At 41.5% G+C, this 27,378-nt stretch overlaps 2 protein-coding genes across 11 annotated transcripts in view; both read left to right on the top strand.

Moving 5' to 3' along the window:
- Window positions 1-4,726, top strand: part of LOC135486892 (plectin-like) — a 41,495-nt gene extending 36,769 nt beyond the window's left edge. For 8 of the 9 annotated variants that reach the window (XM_064770049.1, XM_064770047.1, XM_064770054.1 and 5 more), the window contains one exon: window positions 1,747-4,726. In XM_064770049.1, coding sequence (XP_064626119.1) covers window positions 1,747-1,831 — 85 coding nt within the window. In that variant the 3' untranslated portion in view covers window positions 1,832-4,726. Of the gene's footprint in view, window positions 1-204 lie in introns of all 9 variants that reach the window. The other variant, XM_064770053.1, reaches the window with a different exon arrangement.
- A 3,059-nt stretch (window positions 4,727-7,785) lies between these two features.
- On the top strand, window positions 7,786-26,033 carry LOC135487225 (uncharacterized). 2 transcript variants are annotated; one of them, XM_064770724.1, is made up of 17 exons: window positions 7,786-7,975; window positions 10,678-10,790; window positions 18,099-18,191; window positions 18,622-18,784; window positions 19,271-19,434; window positions 19,939-20,084; window positions 20,379-20,574; window positions 20,852-20,955; window positions 21,369-21,609; window positions 21,832-21,974; window positions 22,424-22,571; window positions 22,876-23,031; window positions 23,289-23,450; window positions 23,976-24,045; window positions 24,331-24,412; window positions 24,689-24,959; window positions 25,142-26,033. In XM_064770724.1, exons 2-17 carry the CDS (start codon window positions 10,721-10,723, stop codon window positions 25,861-25,863), a joined length of 2,931 nt encoding a protein of 976 aa, XP_064626794.1. In that variant the 5' UTR covers window positions 7,786-7,975; window positions 10,678-10,720; the 3' UTR covers window positions 25,864-26,033. The 2 variants fall into 2 exon arrangements, with proteins under 2 accessions (XP_064626794.1, XP_064626792.1); XM_064770722.1 differs by having other exon boundaries at window positions 21,829-21,974.
- The last annotated feature ends 1,345 nt before the right edge of the window (window positions 26,034-27,378 follow it).

The following is a 27,378-nucleotide window of genomic DNA, read 5'->3' as shown; positions in this document are numbered from 1 at the left end:
GGATAATGGGTGTGTAACAATGGGTATTCAGTGATCTGGTAAATCTTACTTCTACCATAAAACATAAGAGCAAGAGGTTTCAAAACACCTAACGTTTTTCACATTTACAAAACTGAGTGTTCCAAGATGTGGTGGTGTTCTGCCTTAAGTCTTCAATCTCACAACATTTACAAAAACAGTCTGTCATGAACATTTCCCTTTTAGCTCTTCCAGTGATGTGGATCTAGAATTGGATCTAGATGTAGAATAAATGAATGTATGTATAAGATTAGCACAATGTCGTCTTTTTGGAATGATATCTCTAACACCTTAGCATGACAATGAATTGGATGATTTTTTCGGGGAGCAGATCTGTGTATTTGGTAAACATTATGTTTTGGTTCTTTTTAGGCATGTATGGGTGTTACACCTTGTTGTAAAGGGTATTTTCTGTTAAACCTTTGCATGTGACAAGGTAATGTTAAGACATTTTTCATAGAGTTAGATTTTCGACAACCTTATATATCAGCCACAAGGTTAAGGATATTTTCATCTTAAAATCCTTGTTTATTTTTCTGTTGGAATGAAATTAACTTTTAAGTAGGAAGGGAATTTTTGATTATCTTTAGTTTTTCCCCTGGGATTAAGGAATTTTTGTGGGTTTTTGGTATTTTTTCTAAGTTTATCCCAATTGACACTGCCCACTTTACTGTTTTATTGTTTAGAATGAAACTGTTACAAATAAATGCAAAGGTTGTGTTAAATGCAAAGTTTCTCTTAAACATAACCCAATAATCTATTTTGACCACTTTCATTTTCATATTTTGACCAAAAAAGCAATCACAATCTGAAGAAATTATATCCATCACATGTTGAGGTGGCTACCCCATGCATCAAATTGCACTTGATGCACAATCATCCAATGCCGTTTCAGTAAAACAGAAAATGGTGATCAGTACGAAATTTGGCCGAGACCATATTTGTGACCCGCCATGACAAAACAGGTCGCATGTCGCTCTGAGCTTGACAGGTTGAGACAGACTGGTTGTTCATTTCACCATTGTCTGCCTTTTGTAAAATCGGAGCATATCAATTTCTTCTATTATGTCCTGGTGTCATTTTAGGCTCATCTTCTGTGCGACATGCGACTCATTTTGTCGTGGTGGGTCACATTTTGTCATGCATCTGTGAGGGAATGCTTGATGCCGTGCCTAGGCTAAGAAGAATGCCCTTGCTGGATTGTAACATGCACATCAACTGTGACAAGTTCATAAATAGTTACAGGTCACACCAGAGATTAATTTGATTATATTTCAGGAGGGCATTTCAGGTATTTCTTCTCCCCATAAGCCAGGGAGCTATTTTCGATCCACTTTGGGATACTTATAAAATTATAGGCACCTGCCTGCATAGGAAATGTCGTCTGTCTGAAGAGAGTCGCTTGACTTCGATTCTTAACACCTGTCTCAGTTTACCTATGGTGAATTTATATTGGAAATGCTTTGGATGTAACAAAGTCTTGTTTGAATTCAGACTTCTGCGTGATTAATTGTTTCCAATATGATCAGCTGTGCACCAATATCTTCTGTTTTAGCTGTTCTGCGTGTATGAAGACGTAATTCAGTTGTGTCGACATCTATTGCCAAGTATGCGAAGCGGAAATTGTCCCAGAAAGTAAGGCAGTGAAATTTGGCCACAAACGCTATGGCCAGAGGCACATTATCAGTTGCAAACTGATTTTCTCATTGTTTTGTCTAACTCTTTCAGACGTCAACAGAACCGCAAGACCTGGTCCCCAGGACAACCAGCTCATTTAAGATTGACCCAGAACACTGCCAACCATCAGATCTGAAAAGTGTCTACGAAACTGAACAATTGTCGCAGAGGATTCATAATTATGAGACGATTTGTGTTTACGATTTCGTTGGATGTTTCATCTTGCAGAGTTGTTGTAATTTGATGTCGCCGAGTGCCGTCGATAGGAACGTCTCTGCCCGTCTTATGTAGGGGGGTCATATCTTCTGAATAAGTGTTGCTGACGTCCCTATTCTTGGTTAACAGTCACTTCTATATCACAGTTGGCAACTGGGCAGTATGCGGTTGCATCGAGGATGCACCTATTATCAAGAATTAACGACAATTATAAAATCTTGGTGATATCTATGGGTAATTAGAATGTGATTACGGTCATGTAGATTTAGTTGTGTTAATATGTACTTATATACAATGTAGCTGAGATGATAGGCTGGATATTTGGGTGTTCCAGAACACCACTCAATCTCAAAATTAGCAAAGTTTAAAATTCAGAACTAATTGTCAGAGTTTTTTGCAGTACCAGTATGATAATTAGTTTTCAACCCTTCCAGGTAACTGCAATCTAATGAGAAATGTACTTAAGATTTTGCTAATTTGAAGGCTGGGTGATGAATTATATTCTCTGTTAGTCTTTAGGCGAACTTGGAGAGTAGGCTGCCATTATAGCAAGAGTATTGTGACTTGATCTAACATGGACTTTGGCACAATCGACCATGGCATAATTTTTCTCAAGTTGTAAATACGTACACATGTAGATTCCTGACTTATGCTATACATGTTTCATTCTATTTTTCTGGTTCTCTCATCAAAGTCCCAATATCAAAAAAAATTTTTTTGGAGGGGGCTGACTTCAATTTCAGCTGCTGCTCGAAATAGTTACTTTTGTGAAACTCTCTGATCTTTGCTATCTTGCTATGCCATGGTTTCTCCTTGGCATAGTCGAATCAAGTTTTTTTTAATAAAATCACTGTTTACTGGTAAATACAGTCAATTGACAAGTATCGTCTTGTTGTGTTAAATAAAAGGTGTTGAGAAGAGTCTGTGCAGAATTTAGGTCTCTGCCATTTTATCATAATTATTTGAAGTAACAAAAATCTGCTTGTACTTATAGGTACATGTACTTGTATGTTTTGTAAATGTCCATTTGCTGAAACACAATAGTGTGTATACTTGATATCATTCCATGCATAATTATGCTAAACTTTACACTTACAGTAATGATCAATATTGTAAATGTTAGCTTATTTTAGCTTCTAACATTTAACCAAGGTTTTTACCAATTCTGCATACAGTTATTTTGTAAGTCTTAAAATCCTTCCAAAAGTGATTTCAAATACAATGTGTCCATAACTTTGAAGTGGTTATAGTCCGTCCGAGAGACCTCACTAAAACAACCACATTCAAGATTCCGCTCTCAAGTGCTACTTAGGCCATTCCAATCATGTATATAGATTTACTCCCTCCATGTCTGATTAATATCTTATTGTTAAAAGCTTTTAGATGTCCATGATATCATCCTATCGAATTTTATAGAAGTTCAACCCGATTACATTTTTGGTGACCCGCCCCAGACTGCTGTAAAGCCTTTATTATCACGAGCGGAAGATTTTCGCCAGTTTTATATAATGGGATAAAAAAATGAACAATATGACGCAAAAAGATTGAATCCATTCTCATCGGAAGGTCCATGTATTTATAGAAATGAATTGGCGGCAAAGCAATTTTTCTCACTGAAAACTAAACAATTTTAAAGTTTTTTGCTAGATTTAAAAATTGGGTGACTGAGAGATGAAATGTGTCGAAGACTGTGATGTTTCTAATGTGATATAATGCACAAAATAAAAGGATCACTATTTTAAGCCCACAAAAGTTGAAGTATCACAAAGTTAAATTTTTAGCAAATTCTTTAAGTCTATATGTATCATTGTTTAACAAATGTGGGATTTGCAAATTGATGGGAAATATTTGTGTTTTTGCTCCTGGTTATATGGGAGTGTTTGAGAATACGATGAATCTCAACTTTTGAGGCTGGGTTTACATATGATTCACATTGTCATTTGTCATGGTTTACATATCACATGTCACTTGTCGTGGTTTACATATCATATGTCACTTGTCATGTGAATGTTAATTTATTGACTTGGGTGTGATAACATGACATGAATTTTGGTGAAGTTGAGATGCTTAGTAGTTAGAATTGTTCAATTTTTTTTTAAATTGCCACTTTTAACACTTAATTGACACTTCAGTCATGAAAGAAGCAGACCTGCTCTCGGTGAACAGTAACTTTTCTTTAAAAGTTCCATTTTAGAACTGAACAAAGTGTAATATTTGTAACCTCTGGAAATCAGGAGGGGTATTGTGTATAAACAAAAATTAATCCAGGTTATTGATTTTTGCTGTAAATTATCAATCATTTGTTCATATATATGTAGCCTTATTGTGCAATACTGTCTAATGTAATGTAAGCTTGGTGCACACACACTTATGTGATCTCGATGATGGCCTCCTGACGAACTGAGAGTCAAATGTATACTTCTGTATTCTTGGAGGTCAGCAGACGACTTTCAAAACATGTATCAACAGCCATGGTGGTAAAAGGGGTTAGCACTGGCAGCACCAAAGAGAAATCGAGAAAAAATCATTGCTTTCCCGAGATGATCCCTGAGAGATGGGAGTCATGAAGTCCCACGAGGAAGACAGAAATTAAATGTAAAATATTTCCAGTTACTTGCTGGGCCTAATTGGTGTGTGTGCAGCTAGCTATTGTCTCTAATTTGCTTGTTATACTGGGGATGTAGAAGGCATAATCAGCTGAGAAACCGTCAAAATGGTTCTGTAGGATGCCTAGATTGATAAGTATGTATACTGATGTATGAAGAATATTATGTAAATTTTGACATAATGAAATAAACTGTTTTTATTATGATGACATTGATCTTTTGTTTTATGAAGGGCCTTGACATCACATTCTCCAAAGTGGTGAAAGAGATCAGACTGTCGAACTTAGCACCACAGTCACAACCAGACCAAATTTAACTTGACACCGCCGCAGAGCCAACCCAATGAAAGAGATGAGACAGTCACAACCAGACAAAATCGATCCTACCAACAAGAGGCCAACAAGATGAAAGAGATGAGACAGTCACAACCAGACTGAATCTAGTCTGGCACTACAGTGGAGCCAACACGATGAAAGAGATGAGACAATCACAACCAGACTGAATCTAGTCTGGCACTACAGCAGAGCCAACACGATAAAAGAGATGAGACAGTCACAACCAGACCGAATCTAGCCTGGCACTACAGCGGAGCCAACACGATAAAAGAGATGAGACAGTCACAACCAGACCGAATCTAGTCTGGCACTACAGCGGAGCCAACACGATGAAAGAGATGAGACAGTCACAACCAGACTGAATCTAGTCTGGCACTACAGCGGAGCCAACACGATAAAAGAGATGAGACAGTCACAACCAGACCGAATCTAGTCTGGCACTACAGCGGAGCCAACACGATGAAAGAGATGAGACAGTCACAACCAGACTGAATCTAGTCTGGCACTACAGCGGAGCCAACACGATGAAAGAGATGAGACAGTCACAACCAGACCGAATCTAGTCTGGCACTACAGCGGAGCCAACACGATGAAAGAGATGAGACAGTCACAACCAGACCGAATCTAGTCTGGCACTACAGCGGAGCCAACACGATGAAAGAGATGAGACAGTCACAACCAGACCGAATCTAGTCTGGCACTACAGCGGAGCCAACACGATGAAAGAGATGAGACATTCACGACAAGCACCACCATGAAGTCAACACGATGAAAGAGATGAGACAGTCACAACTTGACCGAATCTAGCCTGGAACCACAGCAGAGCCGAGACAGTCACAACCAGACCGAATCTAGTCTGGCACTACAGCGGAGCCAACACGATGAAAGAGATGAGACATTCACGACAAGCACCACCATGAAGTCAACACGATGAAAGAGATGAGACAGTCACAACTTGACCGAATCTAGCCTGGAACCACAGCAGAGCCGACAGGAAGAAAGAGTTGAAACAGCGAGAGCCGGACTGAAATGGGCCTGAGACAGCCTTAAAGCTAACACGATGAAAGAACTAAGACAGTCACAACCAGACAGTGTCGAGCCTGACATCGCCGTGAAGCCAACACGCTGAAAGTGAAGTGATGAGACAGTCACTGAATCGAGCCAGGAACCACCACAAAGCCATCACTATGAAAGAACTAAGACAGTCACAACCAGACCGAATCTAACTTTGTACCACCGTGAAGCCAACACCATGAAAGAGATGAGACAGAACCAGATCGAATCCAGCCTTCACCACCACAAAGCGAACACAATGAAAACAATAAGGCAGTCACAACGAGACTCGATCGGCCGCAGCACCAACGTGAAACTAACACGATGAAAGAAATAAGACAGTCACAACCAGACCGAATCGAGCCTCGCACTACCGTGAAGCAAAACCAATGATATAGCTACAGTCAATGCAAGACAACTCCGTGCCACTTAAACGATAGAGAGATACGACAGTAACAACGTGACTGAATTGAGCATGGCTGCTTCATGGTGTTACCAACACAATGAGAGCGACGAGACAGCTACATCCAGTTCGAACCAGGCCTGGTAACTCCTCATAGACACCAGGCCCGATTCGGTCTCGATGTAGCTGTGTCGTCTTATTTCTGTCACCGTGTTCTGTCAGCCTGGTTGTGACTGTCCACAAAGTGTTGGCAAGACAGTGAAGCTGCCATGTTCGATTTCGTCAGGCTGTGGATGTTTCATCTTTCTCACCATGCGGGCAACACAACAGAGCAAAACAGGGCCGATTGTACGACTGTTAATCGTCTACTCTCATCGAGTCTGAACGATGAAGCCGCCAGGGCCAATTCGGACTTTCATGTACCTCTCACCGTGTTAGCAAGACAGCTAGCTGTCGCAACCGTAGCGATAGAGAGATGCGACAGTCACAACAAGACTGAATTGGCCCTGGCAGCTCACCTGTTTTGCTGACTCGTGGTTCCTCCGTTGCATGGACTCATCACATGGTGAGAGGGATGAAACATCCACAACTAGGCCAGATCAGACTTGGCAGCTCCACTTCAAGACGGTCACATCTAGACCGAGATGGATCTGGCTGCTCCACGTCTTGTCGCTCTGCCGCCGACACGAAATATGGGATGATGCACTACGATTAAGCAGACCGAATCTGCCTGCATGACTGTTCAATGTCTTGCTCACACGATAAGGACCTGGCTGCAGTTACATTTAAATTGTCTTTAGTTGGACGCGTCAGAACTGTTGGGATGGCTCACGGTGTTGTCATGTTGTATATATGAATTCGGTCTAGTCTCATCCCTCTCACCGACCGTGTTGGTAAGACAGTAACAACCAAGCCGAATCTGGCATAGCTGCTGCATCGTGTCGCCGTCACAGCGAGAGATTTGAGACAGCCGCCTTCAGATCGAATCAGGCGTCACTGCTCGGAGGTGCCAGGCATAAAGACAAAGTTTGTGGAACCAATGATGTCAGTAATGGCGGATTTGCACTAAAGTTAGACTACTTAAGAGTTTACATGTACCGGAGCGAAGGCACATCCAGGAGGGCGACGTCACAACTGACGGACTAACTGGGGAGAACCCGTACGACGAAAATGAACATCTTCAAAACCTAGTTTCGGGTACAGGGTCTATTTTCATCCTCAAACACAGCCACGCATATACTCAGTTCACACCCGGTAAAGATTTACTTTGTCGGGTGAGGTGAAGACTTCTTTGCGCTCCATCTTGACATCCTGATAGTCCTTCCTCGATGTTAGGCTACAGTGTGTTAGTTTGTCTCTCTGAAGGAATGGGCCGCATGCTGGTTTGTTCATTCAGTCTTTATTAAAAGTCTCTGATTCAGTGAATGGTCATGAGACACGATTATCATGACATTTCGACATCACAATTCGAGTAAGTGTGGTCGTAAACTTTAACTGGAGCGTGACGGATAAGAAGATAGGTATAGGCTCGTGGTTTTGGCAAACGATATTTTGCAAGAAGGAAGACCGGCGGACGTCAATGATGTGATTGTCTTAACTCTATCATGGGCAGTCAGTAACATCAATATTAGTAGGAGTGAGAAATATTTGCGGAATACTTACAGAAGGTAAGCGATTTTAATAAGCTTATGGAACTTGACAGCGCTTGAATTTGCGTTGCTTGGCGTAGCAGTTAAAGTTACTTAAAATGATCTTGTCATGGCCTCCTGGTTGTGACTTTGTCCTTACACCAATTTAGGGTGAATGGAAATCATAATCAAACGCTACCACGAAATCTCCGGCGCGTATTCACTGATGATGATTTAGGGGGTCAATCGCGGGGGGGGGGGGTTATTCATACAGCGATTGGAATATATTGCATTTTGCTGGAAACCAACAATTTAATGGATAAAACTCCGTGTACCCCACCCCACATTGCTACAAGTACACTCCGGACGCAGTGAATTGAGCTTGTCCCTCCAATAGGAAGACACTGTAAAGGATGGCGAATGGACTGCCTCGGGAGTCTTCTCATGGCCTTGTAGCCCAAAAAGATCAGACTATTGGTACATCGAGAGAACGATCCTTTTAATTCAGTTCATCATCAGAATCACGAGTAAATATGTAGCACATTTCGTGCACTAGTAGTTTCCTGATTGAGCATGTGGTTAAACAGGATACGGAAGGCGAGGCACGTGTTATATCGAGAAAACCGACACAAAAAGATGATGTATATCATTGCAGCTAATTAGGTCTAGCAATGCAATTAGTCATGCTGGAAATAAGGACTTGATAACTATAGCTGTCAATATTAATGATCGTATTTGTAATGTTGCTATCAAAGGCCTAGTTTTCCCGTTATAGGCTTACTTCCACGAAATGGTTGAGTGGAGATCGATTCTGACTACGTAATGTGTATATCGATTCATCTCTAACTGGTCTAATGAGGACAACGTCACAACCAGGAGCTCATGTCTTCCGGAGACGGACTGGGAGCAGATCAGTAGTTTTTGTATTTCATGATTTGCTTTTTCTCGATTGGTCTTGATAGACAATGCTTTATAACCATGTAGTTATGATGTTCATATAAACCTGGGCAATGAGCGTGAGCGTTCTCCACTGGATTAGCGACGGGCCTGGATGTGGCGGGTTCGTGGCTCAGAAGTGGTTCTTTCATGTCCAGATGTCCTCGCCCCCGCGATGAGACCACTTAATCAGAGAGAAACTAGTAGCGATATTTTCAAGTTCACTCTAGATTCATTAACAGGTTGAGAGCTTTTCCCTAGCCAAGTCACCAAAACGTTTTATTATCCGATATTGAATGTTTCCTCATTGTAAAGAATATCATAAACATTCACCCAAGATATTTTCAGTCGACCTTTACGACATGAATACCTTTCGAACCGTGGAAAGTATACGGCTATCATAACACATTTGGCGACTGTTGAAAACGAGTCATAATACGTGGTCAGTCGATTGGAACAACACTTTTGTCTGTGTATGAGGAGGAAAATATAAATATAACCTTATGTGGGGATTATGTCGGGGAATAGTCAGCGTTGAGAAAGATTATTTCAACACCAACCACGATAATTTAGATTTGAAAGCAGCCAATCAATTCTTGAACTAAATTTCCTTTGACAGCTGTTGTGGCCTTTCTATCAAGTTCGTTTAAGCTATGTTTGCTCGATTGAAATCAGTCATAAGTGGTCACTGTTGAGCAGGAACAAGCGTTGTTAGTCACAGCCTGAGATTCAGGTTTTCGATACTCATACCTCGTTGAGGCCATCCTGAGATCGGGTTTTGATACTCCTACCTCGTATACAAAAATATGAAACATCGAGAGGGGAGTGTATTGAAAAAACACTGGTTATGTCAGGATGCGTTGAGGCGGAGTACATCGAAAACTACTGGTGCTTAGCCAGGACAAAAGAAATTTATACCATTATGAGAGGACATTGTGTCGGTAAATGATCAACAGTAGATTAATGTAGACCAAATGTGAGATTTTATGACGGACTTCACGACTTACTGCAGAACAGATAATTTTCACTGCATTTTCTTTGCTCTACATCAGTGCTCATGTAGACCAAACTATTTTAGACCTGCATGCGTTCACATGTCCTTTTCTCCTTGAAAGGTCGTGTTGTGTGAATAATCAGGGATTTTCAAAAAAGCTTTTTCATCATAATCGAAAGATGATATAATGAACGCCGTATATACATAACGATATAATGCGATGGTATTATTCTCGCTGCCCCAACAAGAAATCCATATTTATATGGGCTTAACAAAGTGAACTATTTCGACATCATAAAGATTTGGTAGGCCCTATTGAAAAACGGAGGCCTGGACTGATCATCGGGGAGTTGTTCCAGTGAATCATGGTTTCAACCTTTTTTTTATTAGAAGGATTTTGGTCCTTGTCATGGCCCGATATTGAATGAAAATAAAAGTAGGGACATTACCAACCAACATACCATGGCCAGTGGTCCAAAGCTTCCTGGTCTCAGGACTGAGCTCGACTGTCACCTGCTTTCTGTTTTCTCGCGAATTTTCAGAAAAAATCTTACATGCGATTTCTGGCTTCCAAACTTTCGCAGGTTATTCTAGGAGTTTTCTCATGACTGACGGTAGACTTGATTCACAGGTCGGTGAGCAAATGCATTCAAAATGTATATGCCTTAAATTAATCTTAAGACAAGAATATTGATGAATAAAGTACATGTAATCATAAACACAATCAAAAGAAATGTGATTTTAGAATGTCTTTGTCTAATGGTCTATAGTGAGTCTGAAAAGTAAGGTGTTGCTCTTTTTTTCGTTTCAGATTCTGAAGTTGATGGCAGCGGCGAATTATCCCTGAAGCCATCATGGTCTTCGTCATATTGGCTTGGTCACTGACAGTAGCAGCAGCACTTCTACTTTTACCCGGCCAATCAGGTAACCTTGAAAGTCTACACTCCAAAAATCACAGGGGTGCAAAAAGGAGGCTATGGTCGTTTTGGGAATCTGGCGCATTAGGGGTGCTGTACGGAACTGTGCGCCGGAGGAAGGGTACGTGCTATGTAAAACATGTGGTTTTCCGGCCATCTCTGGGACCTGCAGCACTTTATTGTTGCTCTAAGGGGGGGGGGGGATGATCCCCACGCTCAGAGACCGAAGGACAAGAGACAAAGACTGTGATATGGCAACTTTTATTGGGCAATACAAATATTGCAAAACTTGGAATGTGATAGGCAGGTTTCGCAAGCCCTACGAACTACGAACTACGAAGGTGTGTCGACTCATCAAGGATTTTCTAACTTTATTCGTAGCTCTTTGTAAGGATTACGAAACCTGCCTAAAAACGCAACGTTTACAATAACGCAACGTTTACAATAACGCAACGTTTACAATAACGCAACGTTTACAATAACGCAACGTTTACAATAACGCAACGTTTACAATAACGCAACGTTTACAATAACGCAACGTTTACAATAACGCAACGTTTACAATAACGCAACGTTTACAATAACGCAACGTTTACAATAACGCAACGTTTACAATAACGCAACGTTTACAATAACGCAACGTTTACAATAACGCAACGTTTACAATAACGCAACGTTTACAATAACGCAACGTTTACAATAACGCAATGTTACTGCTAACGCCGCTTGGGCAATCGGGCCAAGGGATCAGAGGCGGGGTGGGATGGAGGGTGTTGCAGTGTCGATAAGGATGGGGAGGGTTGGGGGGACAAAGGCAAATGGCAATGACATAATAACAATTGAACAATGCACAGGTCGCTTTCAAGGTGGCAAGAACCGATTGCTGACCAAAACAATGGCATAGTCTGTTAACACCAATGGAGCATTCTCTTATATTTTATCCCAAAACCGCTCAATCAAAATGGTGCAGAGACTTAATATTGACGTTTATTGTCTTTAAGAGGAAATTGTTCTCAAAACTGATATGGGCCTATCAATAAATTCCTACCTAAAATATTCTCTAGGCCTTCTGTTAAACTAGGCCTGTCTTAGGAAAAAGAAAGAAAAACTAATGCAGATATTTTGAGAAAATTGATCTACAACAAATTCCTCTTGAAAACAAATAATATGTCAATAAGAAGCATCCGTGCATCATTTTGAGTATTTAAATGTGGCACAAAAATGCAATGTAGAAACACTTTTTGCTGTGACCGAGACAGCTACCCAGACTAATAACTCCATCGCTGTTACACCTCGAGCTGTGAAAAAGATCAGTCGTTATCACGTCACAACCACCAAACGGCAAATTAAATGCCACATTGAAAACGGAACAAGAAAGAGCAATATTCTGGATCAGCGAGTACATAAAGTGCTACTGATCTCAGGCCAATGGGGAATAAGCAAATTTTTTACAAAGGTTCACTTGAAACAAAGAGTAACAATGTTTGATTGAATTTTCATGAGAGTCGACCCAACAGCATAAGTTACAACAAGAAAACGGTGAATTCCGTTGGGACATCTGGCCTGGAATAGAAAGGGAACACTTGACTGAAATATACAATTTAAGAAATGAAAGTTGGTATTTTTCATGACGTTTTTGTTTTTTTATCTTCTATTATAGCATATCATGTATGATATGTCTATACATATGTTTATGTCTGTGACAGCCGCATTGGCACTAACAAGATGAATAAATCTAATTGAATTGAATTGTCAGCCGGGCAATGATGGTGGTCAACCTGCCTCGGGTTTTTCCCAATGTCGGTCACATGATGACGGACCCGAAGCCTCATTTCATCAACTGTAGCCAGCTTATCGAGTTTTATCTCATTTACCTCAATTGTGTTCCACAAATCTGGCATCCTGAATATTTATCTCCCACTCAAACTGATAACTTCCCACGCAGAAGTGGTCTCCGTCGCGTTGGCTCGATTCTTGGGGACGGGACAGCGAAACCACACCAGATAGAGCAATTATTCACCTGAAAAAATTGGAGACAATTCGAATGCTGCTTCAGTTAACAATGGGCGATCTGTTCAGGAGACGCCTTTCAAATCGCCCATTGTTTTATAAACTAAAACTGGACAGACAGTTCCAGCTACTCGTTGCAGATTTTCTTCTTCCAATGCGTCCATCGCGTTTGGTCTCGACCACAAATGCATAGTTATATTAGCAGTCCGCATTATTGTTTGCTTATCATAAATTTACTTCAAGGTCACGTGCAGGTCTTATTGGTAATTGCTGGGTTGAAACTTGGTACTGCTGGACAGACTTACCTGTCCACAAAACGCAGTGTCACTGCTGGACTGATTTACAAGTCCACAAAACGCAGAATCAGACATGGACATCATTACCCCAGCAAGAACCCAATGTAACCCCACAAAATAGGGCCGTTTATAATGTTTGAGACATGTTTATACAATAACAATACTGAAGCTATTGCCTGCAGTGACCTTGCTAATGATTTTATGCGGGAGGGGCCAGGGACCGTGACTATTGATAAAGTCCTCACGATGTTATTTTCGTCAACAATGGGGCACAGACTTTCAGATATTTTCGTGACTGACCTATATTACCAGTACAGTCCAATATATATTTCATTTTTTCGTGACTGACCTATATTACCAGTACAGTCCAATATATATTTCATTTTTCGTGACTGACCTATATTACCAGTACAGTCCAATATATATTTCATTTTTTCGTGACTGACCTATATTACCAGTACAGTCCAATATATATTCTATTCTTCATGACTGACCTATATTACCAGTACAGTCCAATATATATTTTATTTTTCGTGACTGACCTATATTACCAGTACAGTCCAATGATACTATTTTTCGTTTAGTCTGTATATTATTCTAGGGCTGGGGTGGGGACGGGGAAATTCTCCAGTGACAAACTTTTTGATTGTCATTCTGGTAAAGAAAAACGCGTCCAAAGAGGAAATTTATTCTCATAACTTTTTACAATGCTCGAAAAAAACTTTAAAAATGTACATATGGCGAGTCGCCACATGTACTGACTATACCTGTGGATCTAAATATATATATCATAATTGAAATCCTCGGGAAATTAAACCAACTTGAAGACAAAAAGGGTTCCATGTACCGCGGACGATGCTAACGATAGGATTTAGCTGACAGGATTTGGCCACATGAACCCCTCCGGTCCAAAGACGCGGGGGTCGTCAGATCAATTTGAAACCGCCATGGACATCACTTCTTCCCCCTCACAAGTCGGTCGCGATGACCTCCATGTGCAAACCATATTGGCTGTGGATGCCCTGGTAACCCATGTCGCCTAACCAGACATAGCGCGCTGCCTGACTAGAAGTTACCGCCTCTGAGACCCAGGGTTGAGACACTGGGGTCTGCCCCTAGCTGACAGGTGGCTGGAGATCCATATCATAGAGCATACCAACCGTACATAACCGGCTGGACTGGTACACCCTATCAGGCTCAGACTCCCCAACGGAGTCTATTGAGCGCAGCCGCAGCGCCAGTTAATATGGATGGATTTACGTCGTCAAATTTCTGTCGACCTGATGAGCATTCGTTCACGGTACATGGAGTTTATCGGGGTTGGGGGCGAAGAGACAAGACCAGAAACTCCTATGGGGTCGCGGGCGCAATGCAACCCGAGGAACGAGATGCACCCAAAGTACAAGCTCGAAAATAACTGGCTCATCCTTCGCCATAGGTGTCAAGTATGTACCACTTATACAGACAGGCGTCATAAACGTTGGGTAACACCTCACAAGGAGTAATGCCAAACAGTTTTCAAGACCTCATATTTAGCGAAAAGGTGTGACAATAATGATAATATATCAGATCCAATACCAGTCCCTTGACCAAACCCAACCATTTCTTGAAAGTTCAAGGGGGCGTTGGGGCTTCTGAAAGAAAAAGTATTGGCATGACAGCAATGGTAGATAGATAGAAGTGTTAGAAGGGCTAACTCGCTATCTGAAAAGGTTAAGCAGGTGTGTTGTGTGTTATAGTTACACGCAACAAGTATGGCCTGCCAGTGTCGCCAACCCAACACTTCTCAACTAGAGAAACATGTAGTTTTTTTCACGTATCCCTGGGAAGGGTGTCTGAGCAATTTGAAGGTGTATTTTCATTCTTAATTTCACATTATTTATCCCACTTTTTTCGGGAGTGAGACAAAACCAATTAATTATGTCGAGGTCAATCCATTGTTTTTTCCGTAATTAATGTCCTGGGGCATGATACCATCCATGCACGTTTCAAGAAATTCGTCTTGGGAGAAGGCCTATTTGATCAACCTACAGCACCCAGCCAGCCCCTTTCACTGGCAGTGGTTGTAAGGGAAGGGGGACAAGAGCCTCGCTACAGGTGAGAGGGTACAAAAGCACCGGTATACAATTAGATATCAAAATGGTTACAAAATGGCCGAGATTTATCTTCGCATACCATCTTTATACTTGTATAGGGGCTATAGGTAAAACTCAATGGTGACCAGAATATAATGGCTCACGAAAGAAATTTTAAGTCAGTCTTTTGTTTGCTGCTAGTTTGCTGTGGCTTTCAGCAGCTTCCTTCGACTGCACTTGCAAGGATATATTTTGAAAGTCACCACGTGACCGCAGGGCCAATGCATTGTTGTCATTAGTCACATTTAACACCAAAACATACTTAAGGTCTCGTTAGGGAGTTTTTCCCAAATGTACGCGATGATGACGTGCCCCATTAACAGGACGTAACATCTATTTTAAAATGCGTTTCCAAAGTGAATGCATGAGGACAACCCATTTGTGTCGTATATCACTGGAAACGCCCGATTCCCCTGATTCTGCAGGATGTTAAATCGGGCATTTTATTTCTTTAAATAAATCATAAGCGTCGCATTTGCTCCTAGCTCTGTTCACCATCCCAAATGGCAATATTGCCAATTGGGCCGGACAATCACGAAAAACCCCAAATATTATACATTTCTTCCTGAATAATTCTTACAGAGACCATTCTCCCATGAAAGACAGTTGCTTACGCTATACAAAAATCCAAAAAAAATCGAGGGTCAACCATTGAACTTTTGAGATATGTTGAATTTTGCACAAATCAGCGAAAAACGCACCAACTGGCACTGGACGGCATTTCAACACGGGGCCGACGCACATCCCAAGTTCAGTGTACACATACGTCGGCAACAACAGTATAAATGCGTAGTTTCTTGTTAGTCGCCTATTGAATAGCGCTCTAGGTTTCAGAAACCCAAAAAAAACATGTCTTTGCCAAAACAACTGCTGAATCAACGCTGACATACTGTAAGGACCGAGAAATCAATGATTTTAGGAATTACGGTTAGGGGTTGGCCGCGCATGAATAACAAAAAAAACTCCCTAATGAGACCTAAAAGGACAACCTGGGTGTGGGGTTTCCCTGGCCAGGAGGATAATACCTCTGTTTGCCACCATGCGCCGCCGCTTATGCTGATCTCGCCAGTTTTGGACATTGCTTGTGAAATGTAGGCAGGCCTAAGGTTACACCCAGTTTTTGTGCACGGTTTTATTGCAGTTCAATGATATTTCAATATTTCTGTTTGGAGAAGTCGCAGTCCTGCTGGAAGCCATTTTTGTATAAAAAAACTACATATTTCATGCCACAGTTGTCCCTTTAATACAACTGAATACAAGAGGGGGTATCACTAAGCTATGGTCATTTCATCACACCAGCGTGGGAACAACTGTCAGGGTTTATCAAAGATCTTGGATGCTGGTCGCCTATGGGATGTATGATGTATGGGATACGATAGATTGATACTCGATCGTTGCACACATGGCAGCACAGAGGTCAAAAGAGACGATTGGTAATTTCTGCCATATCTTTATGTAAATGTCTTTGAACTACTACGATTTTATGCCTTATCTTTCTGAGACGGTCAAGGTCCTCATCATACATATCACATGTCACAGTATCAAGGGCAGATTGATTTAGATGATGGAATGTGTTATGAGCACGTGACACATTGCGCCAGGCACGCGGAGTGTGACGTCATAAAGCATGACAGACATGACCGATCGTCTCATTTCCCTGCTGCCAGAACGATATAGCACCTTAGAAAGGGTAGGGTATGGATGGGCTAACAGTGTCCTCCTTTCAAAGGCCAGCTGAGCCATGTGTGGAAATATTCAGGACAGCAGTAGCGGATTTGGGAATCCCGCATTAGTCATCCCTTTTTGTCAGAGAAATGAATTTTCAGGGCGCCTCTCCCCAAGAAGAAAAGATCTTTACAAGCCCCCCCCCTTCGTTTTCAGAATTGCACCTTCGGTCCTATCATGGGGCAGCGCCCACCCGCCCCCCCCCCCTCACGCTTCTTCCTCTCAAATTTCTTGATCCGCCACTGCTGCAGAGATGAAACGTTTCATAAGAATACATGTATGTGTGGTCTAGGATAGTTCTTTTGATTGAGAAAAATAACTTACCATGATGGTATTGACGTCGTATCTTGTGATAAACCGGTTTGGCAGCGGTGGTTGAGCAGCATTAGATGTACAAGACAGGAAAATATGTCTGGTACCTGCAAGGAATGAAAATGACAAGATAAGATTGTACACAGTATCAAACAACAGTCGCAAAACTTCGGGAGAAAAAGTTGTGGAGAAATCAGGCTGAACTTACCAATGTTGAACCAGCGCTTCGACCATGGAACATGTGCCTTGTTGGCGTCGACACAACTGAACGCTTGCATTCCCAAAACCGGTCTGTCATACCAGCAGCACAGCCAAATTCAACGCACCTAATTGAGGACGTTACGTCAGAGAAATTACCAAACCACACACCTATTCAAATTGTGATTTTCAGTCCAATTCAAATTGACCCATTCACGAAAATGCTTACGTTTTAAAGCTGACGATCGAATAAACCTCACCGGTCAAATAATGAGCCCACGGTCGGATGAACACGAGTCGGACAGAAAGTGACATAACGTCACTTGGCATTTATGGTATTTTTAAACGAGTCCACGTGACACAACATGATTGTTGAAATTTATAGCCAATACGTATTTACACAACGCAAGTTTCTTTAAATTCAAGTTCAATTTTGCCGACAATCATGTCGTCAGAGCGATTGAAAGTGGTCCGTTTTCGCGTACGTTGGGTGTGCTGAGATGAATTGAAGGCTGTCGTGCTCCGCCTTTCTAGCTGAGAGTTATGGTCGTGAAAGCGTGCCTTTTTTCTCCACCACGATCAGCAACCTAGAATCCATCAGACTATTGCTGCAATTAACCATTTCTTTGTATCTTTTAGAGTCTTGTTCGGTTTTTGGACACCCAAAGGGCACAAAAACGACTCGAGCCTGTGCTGGTCAGTCAGCAGCACAGTTGGAGCATGGACGTACAGGTACGCATGACTAAAAGAGATGCGCAAATACCGGCGCTTTTGCCGCTGCGACCTGCGACAGAGCAAGTGATGGCAAACTAATAATTGGCCACATTCCACCCCAAATCTCCATGGCTCCGTTACAGGTCACAGCTTACAAAATTGCTCATTCGCACGGCACTTAATACAGTAAATTCAGTTATAGATGTAGATCGTAAAAAGGGAGGAAATAACTGAGAAACAAAAAGCCAAATTATGCAGTTTGCAGACTGCTGATCAGTTATAAATGATTCGGATCAGATCAGATCAGACCCGGTCCTTTTCCCGTCCATTCCTTTACTTAGTCCATCCAAAACCTCTTTGGTCGACCACGACATGGGGCAAAAAACATTTTGTGCAATTTGTTCCTGATTTTTCGTATTCTTACTTGACTACACCTCACTCGTTGCAGAACATCTCCCGGAACCCGTTGGAGACTTCATTATAAAAAATTATGGTGCTGTCGATCAGGTACTGGTGCTGACTGTAACCCTCATCTCTGCATCTCTCTCAGACTGGATGGAGGAAGCCATCAACCACGATGATGTCAGAGCGGAGATTTATTACTCAACTTCGTAAGTAACTATGCCACTTAGCCTTGACACCTCCGAGCGGATACTTTTGCTCCGGATCAAATGTCCGCTATCCTCTCATTGGGAGATTCGATGGCCGTTGTGGTCGGAAAGCGGTTGCTGATTGGTGAAATCACAATTAATCAGAATGGCGCCGTCGCATGTCGCAGCCACAAAAAATCGCTCGTTTGCAGAGACATTAAAATCTAGCATCCATAAGGAACAGCATGCATTGGCCGATATGGCTCAACGGGCCATGTGTAAACGGATCGTATATCGTTGGAGAAGAAGTCAAAAGAATACTACATTCTATCTCGCCTCGCCTAACCTCACCCGTCCTCCCCTCACCTCATCTCGCCTCACCACAAACTCTCCCCAAAGTCTTCCCCTCCCCCATCAGACAGATTAGTACTACTCATTCGATCAGTACGTGACTGAGATAGCTGGTTATGAAGACGCCTTCTGACTATTGTTTAATGTTTTTTCCAGCGAATATTGTGTTTATGTAAGCTGTCCGGATGCTCACAATTTTACCTGTGTTGTAAGAAACTTCCAAGATATCAACAGTTATTTGCTAATTGCCGTCAATGTATCGGACAACAAGGGAAATTGGAAGAAACACTGTCTCAAAAAACTGCAGACGCTGCCAAGAGGTTAGTTTTGAATACCATGATGTGTGTCCATCAACACATTTAAATCATTTCGCACAAAATGTATAGGCCTACTTACTGTTTAATTTGTTTGACTGCTGAAAAGATTCCATGTATGTGTTTATGATGCAATAAATATAACGCAGGGGTCATATATGATGATACCTACGACGTGACAATGATGTTTTGGCAAAGCCGTTAAAGTTCACGAATATTAATTTCTCATTTGGTTCTACATTAAACTTTGCATGCTGTAAAAACTGTGGTGATTTTCGCGACTACTCGTATGAGCGATACCGCTTTTCTTTTGACTCAGACCCCTCCTTCCCGAGTTGACTTTGGAGCAATCATTTTGAAATGGTCGTCACCTTCAAAAAAGGCCATGGCTTGTTTGACTCAGCAGTGTCAATACGAACCGGTAATACCTGCAGGAATCCAATAATAGCTGATGACATCAGCCTTGACTCGCATTGCTCTTGTTCGATGATAACTCCCACTTCCTTGCAGCCAAGGCCGCTGCTGTCGACAACTTCAAAGTCACGCATTTGAATTCATCCACGGTGGATGTCAGCTGGAGGGGAACAGTCTTAACCGAAGCAAACCATCCAGTGAGGTATCGGGTGAAACTCAGCATGAATAACTTTAACCATCAGGTGAGTCTCCGGCTTTGCAATGCGTACAGCCTGCTTGGAGCAATTTCCTTAGGTTGCTCAGTCAGGTCAATGGGGGTAATTAAGTTAGACAACCGGCCTCATCCCTTTCCACATACTCCTCGCTGCTTTGGACCTTGAACAATGTCTCAGGTGGCACTCGATGTCCTTCAGAAGGCGACGTCTACAAAATAAAAGAAAAGGTAGTAAAAGAAAGGTAACGTACATGGAAAAGGAGGAGGCCTTTAAAATTAAATTTAACCATTAAAAGGGCTAACAGCTTCTTGTACATTTCAGGAGGAGAGGATATACTACGGAACACCGCCCAATAGAATTCAAAATAGAACTCAACAACACCAGATTACCGGGCTTATTTCGCATGGGGTGTACAGCGTAACACTGACGGTGCAACCTGTCACCCTGGACGATGCCATGATGGCCACTGGCTTTTCAAGTGACCCTGTCAGTCGTTCTGTAACAATGCCCGAAGATGGTAAGCTATTAGTGAGGAGCCTCATGGCCTAGTGGTTTACACTGCTGGCCACCACGCAATAGGGCCCGGGTTCGATCCCGGGGAGAACCCATGATCGTATGTCTGGATGAACTCCACTGGATGAACCGGCGTGGCTTTCAAGGAACTAAAATTCCTGGCTCTTCACAGTCCTTCGAATGAGACTCAATACCGAGGTGTCTATGCCAGGGCAAGCTAAGACCCCACCAGATACGAGTATTTTTGTGGCTTTCTTCACTGAGCTTAATGTTTTTTCCAGTTCCAGCACGAAATCCACATTGGGCCCCAGGAAAATTCAGCATCGACGATTGTGGTGATAGTGGATATGATTGTAAGTCTACATCTATTACGATATACTGGCAGGTAAGTCTGAAGAAAAAAAGTTTTCTTGATAAGAATGTCAGTATATACTTTTCCTTCTTCTCAGCATTAGATTTTCTTTTATGGCTTTATCACGGAACTGAGGCCTATGTCTCTTATAAACCAGGCTGTCGTTGCTTGTTTTTTCTCTCAGTTCTCGTTGTGGGGCTGTCTTCCACGTTTTTTTCTAAATTTTTGATATTATTTTCTGCTGCACTAGAGCAAAGGAGTTATAAACGCCCTAAATGTGCTTTGACAGAACGGATGACCACGGCCACAGCGCGCATATAGGAGAATCGTGTAGCCTTTCGTGTGAAGCATCGTATTCCCTTTCAGTTTCCCATGCACAGCAATTGCAGTCAATGTGCCGAGACAAAAAAATATGCATATAACTACACTCACTGAATTCCTTTCAGGCTTTACAAGAAATATTCCGAAACGGTATGATCCAATATATAGTCACAGTCAAAAATATCAGCAGAACTAACAGTGAGGGACTACTTACGAGAGAGAAAATAGCAGCAAATAAAACCTCATATCAGATCAAGGACCTAAACAAAGGGACTACATACAAGGTAGAACTTGAAGCGGCGACAGCTAAAGGGACAAATTCATCAGCAGATCCAAGTGTCTTTAACCTAGACGAAAATACGCTTGGTGAGTACATAGATTTATTATTCCCTTCAGATTCTGCAAATTGGAAACTCCGAGACACCTTATAAAAACTGTAGGAAAACTAAGTACATGTATTTCGTGGTTGGTGCGGGCTACATGTGGCCCAACACATTTGTCACCTCTGAAACGAATTTAGGTTTCAAACTAAACCCTTATTGCATATTAATTTGAACTCTATTGGCATACATGTATTTTCATCAGCAGCATCCCCACGGCCCTCTCGTGTTGAAGCGATCAAGCCAAGAGATCACAGGTCAATTCTTGTGACTTGGAAAGGAGCGCGCGGAAGCAATTACAGTGTAGTGTGGTGTCGGGAGGGTAAAAATGACCAAGTCGGCAAGTGCAAGGTAAGCCACAGGCTCTTTACTAGGACCACATTACATTTGCAATCCCTAAACTCCATCAGATTTTAAATGAGAATTCTTCATTAGGCAGGTTTCGCAATTACTAACTAACGACGAAGTACGAACGACGAAGGTCTATCTTTTCATATGTCCTGTGTTGATTCATCGACGTGACACTGGTAGGTTATCTCCTGTACTTAGTTGCACATGGAATCGGGAAAAAAATCAAAGAAATCACAGGATAATAACATATCTTGCTCAACAATGCCAGCTGGAGGAGAGCCTTCAAAACAGTGTTTTGCGTTTGGGGCCACTGCTCAGAAGTCACGAAATTTCTAAATCATGTTCCACTCTTCCATCCATTCAAAAACGCAAACCAATCTGAAGAGATTTTCTGAGTAATTTCACATTATAGATCTGATCGATACAACTTTCTATTACTTCTTCGTCAGGGAACAGTCTGGTCACTATCGGTTGGAACTGCAACATCTGTCAAAGTTCCCCTTACAGAGAAGGAAGAGAGATATCGTGTTGGAGTGTGGATGGATGATGGAACAGCTGGTATTGTTTGGAGTTCTTGTGTGTTCCAGGAGGGAGTCTGTGAGTAATCTCTTTTTAACTAAATACTAAAGAATCAAAAATACTAAGAGTATTTTAGTACGAAAGCGAGGAAAAATTGCTGTCCGCAAGAGGTATCAAATGAAAAGGTTCAGGTCAGGGTTCATGCCGAAAAAAGGAGTAATACTTAATCCTTCTATTCAAATTACACTCCCGACTCAGTGGCTCGGTTTCGCAGGACGACCTATTCACCATGACTATGCATAGCATCGGCAGTCTATTCTTGATGGGTTAAATATTTGTCTCACTGGTATTAAGACTCCATGATTTCTCTACCCATTTTTAGCACCAAAGGCAGTGCCTCCTGCCGATATTTACAGCCAGACAGGACATCTGGTGGTCAAAGTGAAAAAGTACAGATGTGAGGACAGTGCTGCCCCTATTACAAGTCTGAAGTATTACGTAAACTACTGCTTGACGAATGACAAAAAGACTTGTAGTGGTAGGTACATGTAGTATGTGCATTCAGTATGTATTTTAATACACTGTTCTGTTGCAATCCTCGTTCTTGAATGCCACTTTTCTACTTGCTTCTCTTGTTTTGTAAGCTCAGTAAACCCACGGATGTTTTCCCTTTCCATGTATGTTCCCTTACTATTACTCCTTTTCCTAAGCTTGCATTTTTGTTTCTTCACATTTTGTATCAACAGGAGGATACAAAATGTAATTTTCATATCTGGAACTTTTATACATTCTCAGGTGAAGTCACCAACAAAAGGATTGGTCCTGATGAAATAAACAAGCAGTTTGTGTACGCTGTTGAACCAAACCACTTCTACAAGGTGACCATCTACGCCGAAGCCGAAGGAGGCCGAAGCCCCAAGTTGGTTCAGAACCATTTTGTGCCAATGTCGACAAAAGGTAAATGTGGCATTGTTGCGCATTTATCTATCTTTGTGTTTTTTGAAAGCAAAATGTAGCTCATTCTAGCTGGTTGGTATAATGTTTTGTGAAAGAAGGAAAAAATTCATCAGAGAAAAATATTTTATGAAATCTCAGATTATCATGTTTATAGTTTTTATCAAAAAGCCTGAATATAATAAAAGCCGTTCCCTAACCATATCATATTATACGCATAGCTCAAAATGATCTGGAAAAATCCTTGACTGCAAAAGCGTTTGATTGGTTTTTAGTTAAAGCGGAGTCTTTCAAACCATTTACATGTATTCGAAAGATAATGGCTGAAGTCTGATCGGTCTGAAGTTTCATGAAACCTATATGTCGGTTGTCTTCACGCTGGTACGTCTACTCCTTGTGTTAACATGTACGTTGACTGCCCATACCAAGTTCTCACTCAACACTAGTCCTGGCTACTACCAGAGGTCCTGGTCCCCAGTGTTGAAACCCATCAATAAAATACGCATGTGTTTATTTTTTCTTTTCCAGGTCGAATATTCGGCGCAGCTTTTGGAAGTGTGGTGGCTGGTTTATTTATAATAGGAGTGATCGTTAGTCTGTAAGTTCACGATTGTTATATTGTACTATCGAAAGAGTGAATTTAAGCAGAAGACAAGGTACATCAAAGGATCAATATACTGAATGGAAAATTGCTACAGTTAACATTTAAACTTTTTGGGGGCAGGTTAAAAAAAATCTACTAATCAAGAGAGATCTATGCTATTAGTCGATTAATGCTTGCTGAGTTTGATAGAAGATCTGTTTGATGTCCAGGTCAAGATGCCAAGATGGATAATCTTTCCTTGTAAAGATGCATCACAGTTTTTACTCTTTTTATTTCTAGCGTGTTCTATAGAAAGCATGTGAAGAAATATCCAGTGCATATTGAGAAAGTCTCCACAGTAGCATTGTTCATAGACAAGGAGGTGGGTATATTTGGACTCGAAGGAAGGAGCATTTGAGGCGAAATGGCCTTCAAACACACGACTGTTGCTCACATTCTTATCATTGTTCCCATTTGTCATCCAACTCCTACTGAGGCTCAATATTAGTCTGAATTAGAACAAATACAATAACAATCTAAGATAATGATATACAGACAAAGAGACGACAACTAACGTTTTAGAAGACTTTTTGAAAAAAACCTCGAAAGGTTTCATCTTACGGGTGCAAAAGACTAAAGCAATTATCATCTTTTTCAGGATGGTGATGATGAATACGAGGAATTCCCCGAGGAAGATCTGATGATTAGGAGTGTGGAACCAGATAACCCGATTGAGGAATGTAATACTGGTGTAGAAGAACAACATCCACTGACAAGGAAGATGCAGCCTGATATGCTAACTCCGGAGGAGGACATTCCACAGAACTACATTGACGATTATGCCAGAGTTACATTTACCACTGAAATGATGATAGCGCGCCTGGCGGGATTGGAGGACCTGTTGAAAAGAAGGGAGCGCCCAGGCGAAGGTAAACTAAATTCCCTCTTGAATCAAGAAAGTTATCATCACATCAGTTTGTTTCAGTTACTGCTATACTCAGGAAATATTGTTGAAATACCAATGTGTCAGCCAGTAACGATTTTGGTGAAAGAACAACATTGACCTTGAGATGCCACTGATTAGGGATTTTGATTGTGAATCTCTTTGCAGCCGACGTTACCAGGGAGGTCTCCAACAAGGAAGTGGAACCCATCCCCGAAATTATAGGTAATCTGGAAAGAATGGATGAGGACATGGCGTCTACCAGAAGCAGCATCAGCAACATTATGAATTCCGTAGGCGATTATTCTGGAAACGGTCACTTCGAAAGCATTGAAGTTCCTGAATCAGAAGATATTCAAATGCCAGAAACGGACGATAATTCAGGGGATGAGTGGAAATGTTACGATCATGCCTTATATACTGAAGATGACGACACTGATTCAGAAGGTGATTCGGAAGGTGATGGGTATTCTTTGGTTCATCTATCTACTCAAGGATATTTGGGTGATATGTTCGGCGGTAACGGTGGCGTGAAATCGAATGAGGGCTATTCGTGGCTACATTCGAATGAGCCAGGTGTGACCTCAAATGGGAGCAACGCCCATTTTCATTCGAATGGTGTGAACTCGTCAAATGATGAATATTCAGGACTGCATTCGAAGAGCATGGACTCAAATGAGAATGATTCGACTGCGGATGACTTTGATTCCTTAGAGGATTACTCGAAATTCCGACCTTTAATCAAAACTAATGAACGATCACCAGTACTATGTCCATTGTCCTCATTTGAGGAGTACAAAGGAATCCATGAGTCTGGACTTGATCCGAACGGTGATGGCGCCACCTTGTCAGTGCTACCACCACTTCGTGACGACTTTATGATAGACTAGACATCATAATATTATGAGGCCAACAGGTTAAAAGTCCAAAAGATGAAAGATTTGAATGAAATCGAAAGACGAACTGTATAATATTTCAATAGTTTCTTGGATATTCAGAAACGGCTACACTCCTAGCTCAGCGAAACTCGAGTATGAATGATATTTTTGTACCATTATGTACGTATCAAAATAGAGTAAATTATGCGTGTTTCTATTGTGAAATAAAGATATATTTTTTTGATAAAACAAGTTGCAGTTTTGAATCTTCTCAATATGATAGTGTTTTTCATATCGTTCTGGTGAAAGGTAGTCAGTTTTAATCTGGAATATGACCAGATATTACTACCGGTATACCAGGATGGTGACAGGACCGGAAGCCGCTCCTGCACTGCAGCCGCACTGACAGTTAGTCGACTATATATTTCCCTCCGCGATACCGCGGCGTGCAGTCTTTTGAGTACAGGTAAAGCCAAATAAACGATCGATGCTGAATTGGCTTGTGCAAATCAGGAGGAAGTGGAACCATTTGCTATTACAAAGCTGAACCAGAACTCGGTGTTGACTCTTGATAGCAAACGGGTTCAGTTTTCTATTTGTTTCTTCATAACAACGAAATCACAACTGCTAACAGTACGGAACAATCAATAGCTACATGTAAAGTTTGAAAATACAGAAGTCATCGAATCACTTACTGGGTTAAATAAACTGTCTGATCGGATGACGCCGACCTCGACAAAACTGTTCCAGTTTGAAATTCTCACCCTATTTCTCTTCATCCCCAATTCCGCGATGGTAAAAAAGGCAAGTACCTTCTCCGCCTCATTTTTCCAAGAGGAATCCATATCAGGACCGTATTTAGAAGAATTCGTGAGGCCTAAAATGACGGTATTGCAGTGTGCTGCAGCCTGTCTTTGGCGTGAGGAATGTACATCATTTAACTATATATACGGAGAGGTGGTGGGAAAGTGTCAACTCACGGGATTAGTATTCGACCCTTGCTCGAGTAATTCAATACTGAGTAACGTGACGATGACAAAGAGTGTTGGAACTTATCATTACTCAACAAGAACCCCACCAGATGGTAAGTCCTCTTGGCGGCTTTTGATTGTCCATGTAATTTCATTTGTTTATTCTTTCTCCGACCTCTTCGATAAAAGTATCAACGGGAGGAGAATTACGCGCATAAATTATTACTTGGTCAACCGGGCTTTCCGATCAAAATAGAAGCCCGTGCTTGAATCTATCTACTTATACCCCACGATTACTCCCGAATTTCCGTAAAAGTGATCCAAAACTTTGTTCAGGCATTTTGCGAAAGCATTGTTTCAACATCGCGTTCCAGGCAGTTATCGCGTTCGTGGCATATCGTGAGATTCAAGAAGTTTAAAACTGTGCCGTATTGTATTATTGAAATTGGTTAATATCACAGCCGCTGCTTTTCTGCTACAAATGTGTGCCTGTGTAGGCGTATACTCTTGGGGTTTTAAGCTTCTCAAAAACCATTATATGAAGGTTTTTTGGCCA

Source organism: Lineus longissimus, chromosome 4, assembly GCF_910592395.1.
Source record: "Lineus longissimus chromosome 4, tnLinLong1.2, whole genome shotgun sequence".
NCBI classification, from domain to species: domain Eukaryota; kingdom Metazoa; phylum Nemertea; class Pilidiophora; order Heteronemertea; family Lineidae; genus Lineus; species Lineus longissimus.
This window is presented reverse-complemented; position numbering and strand designations above follow the sequence as displayed.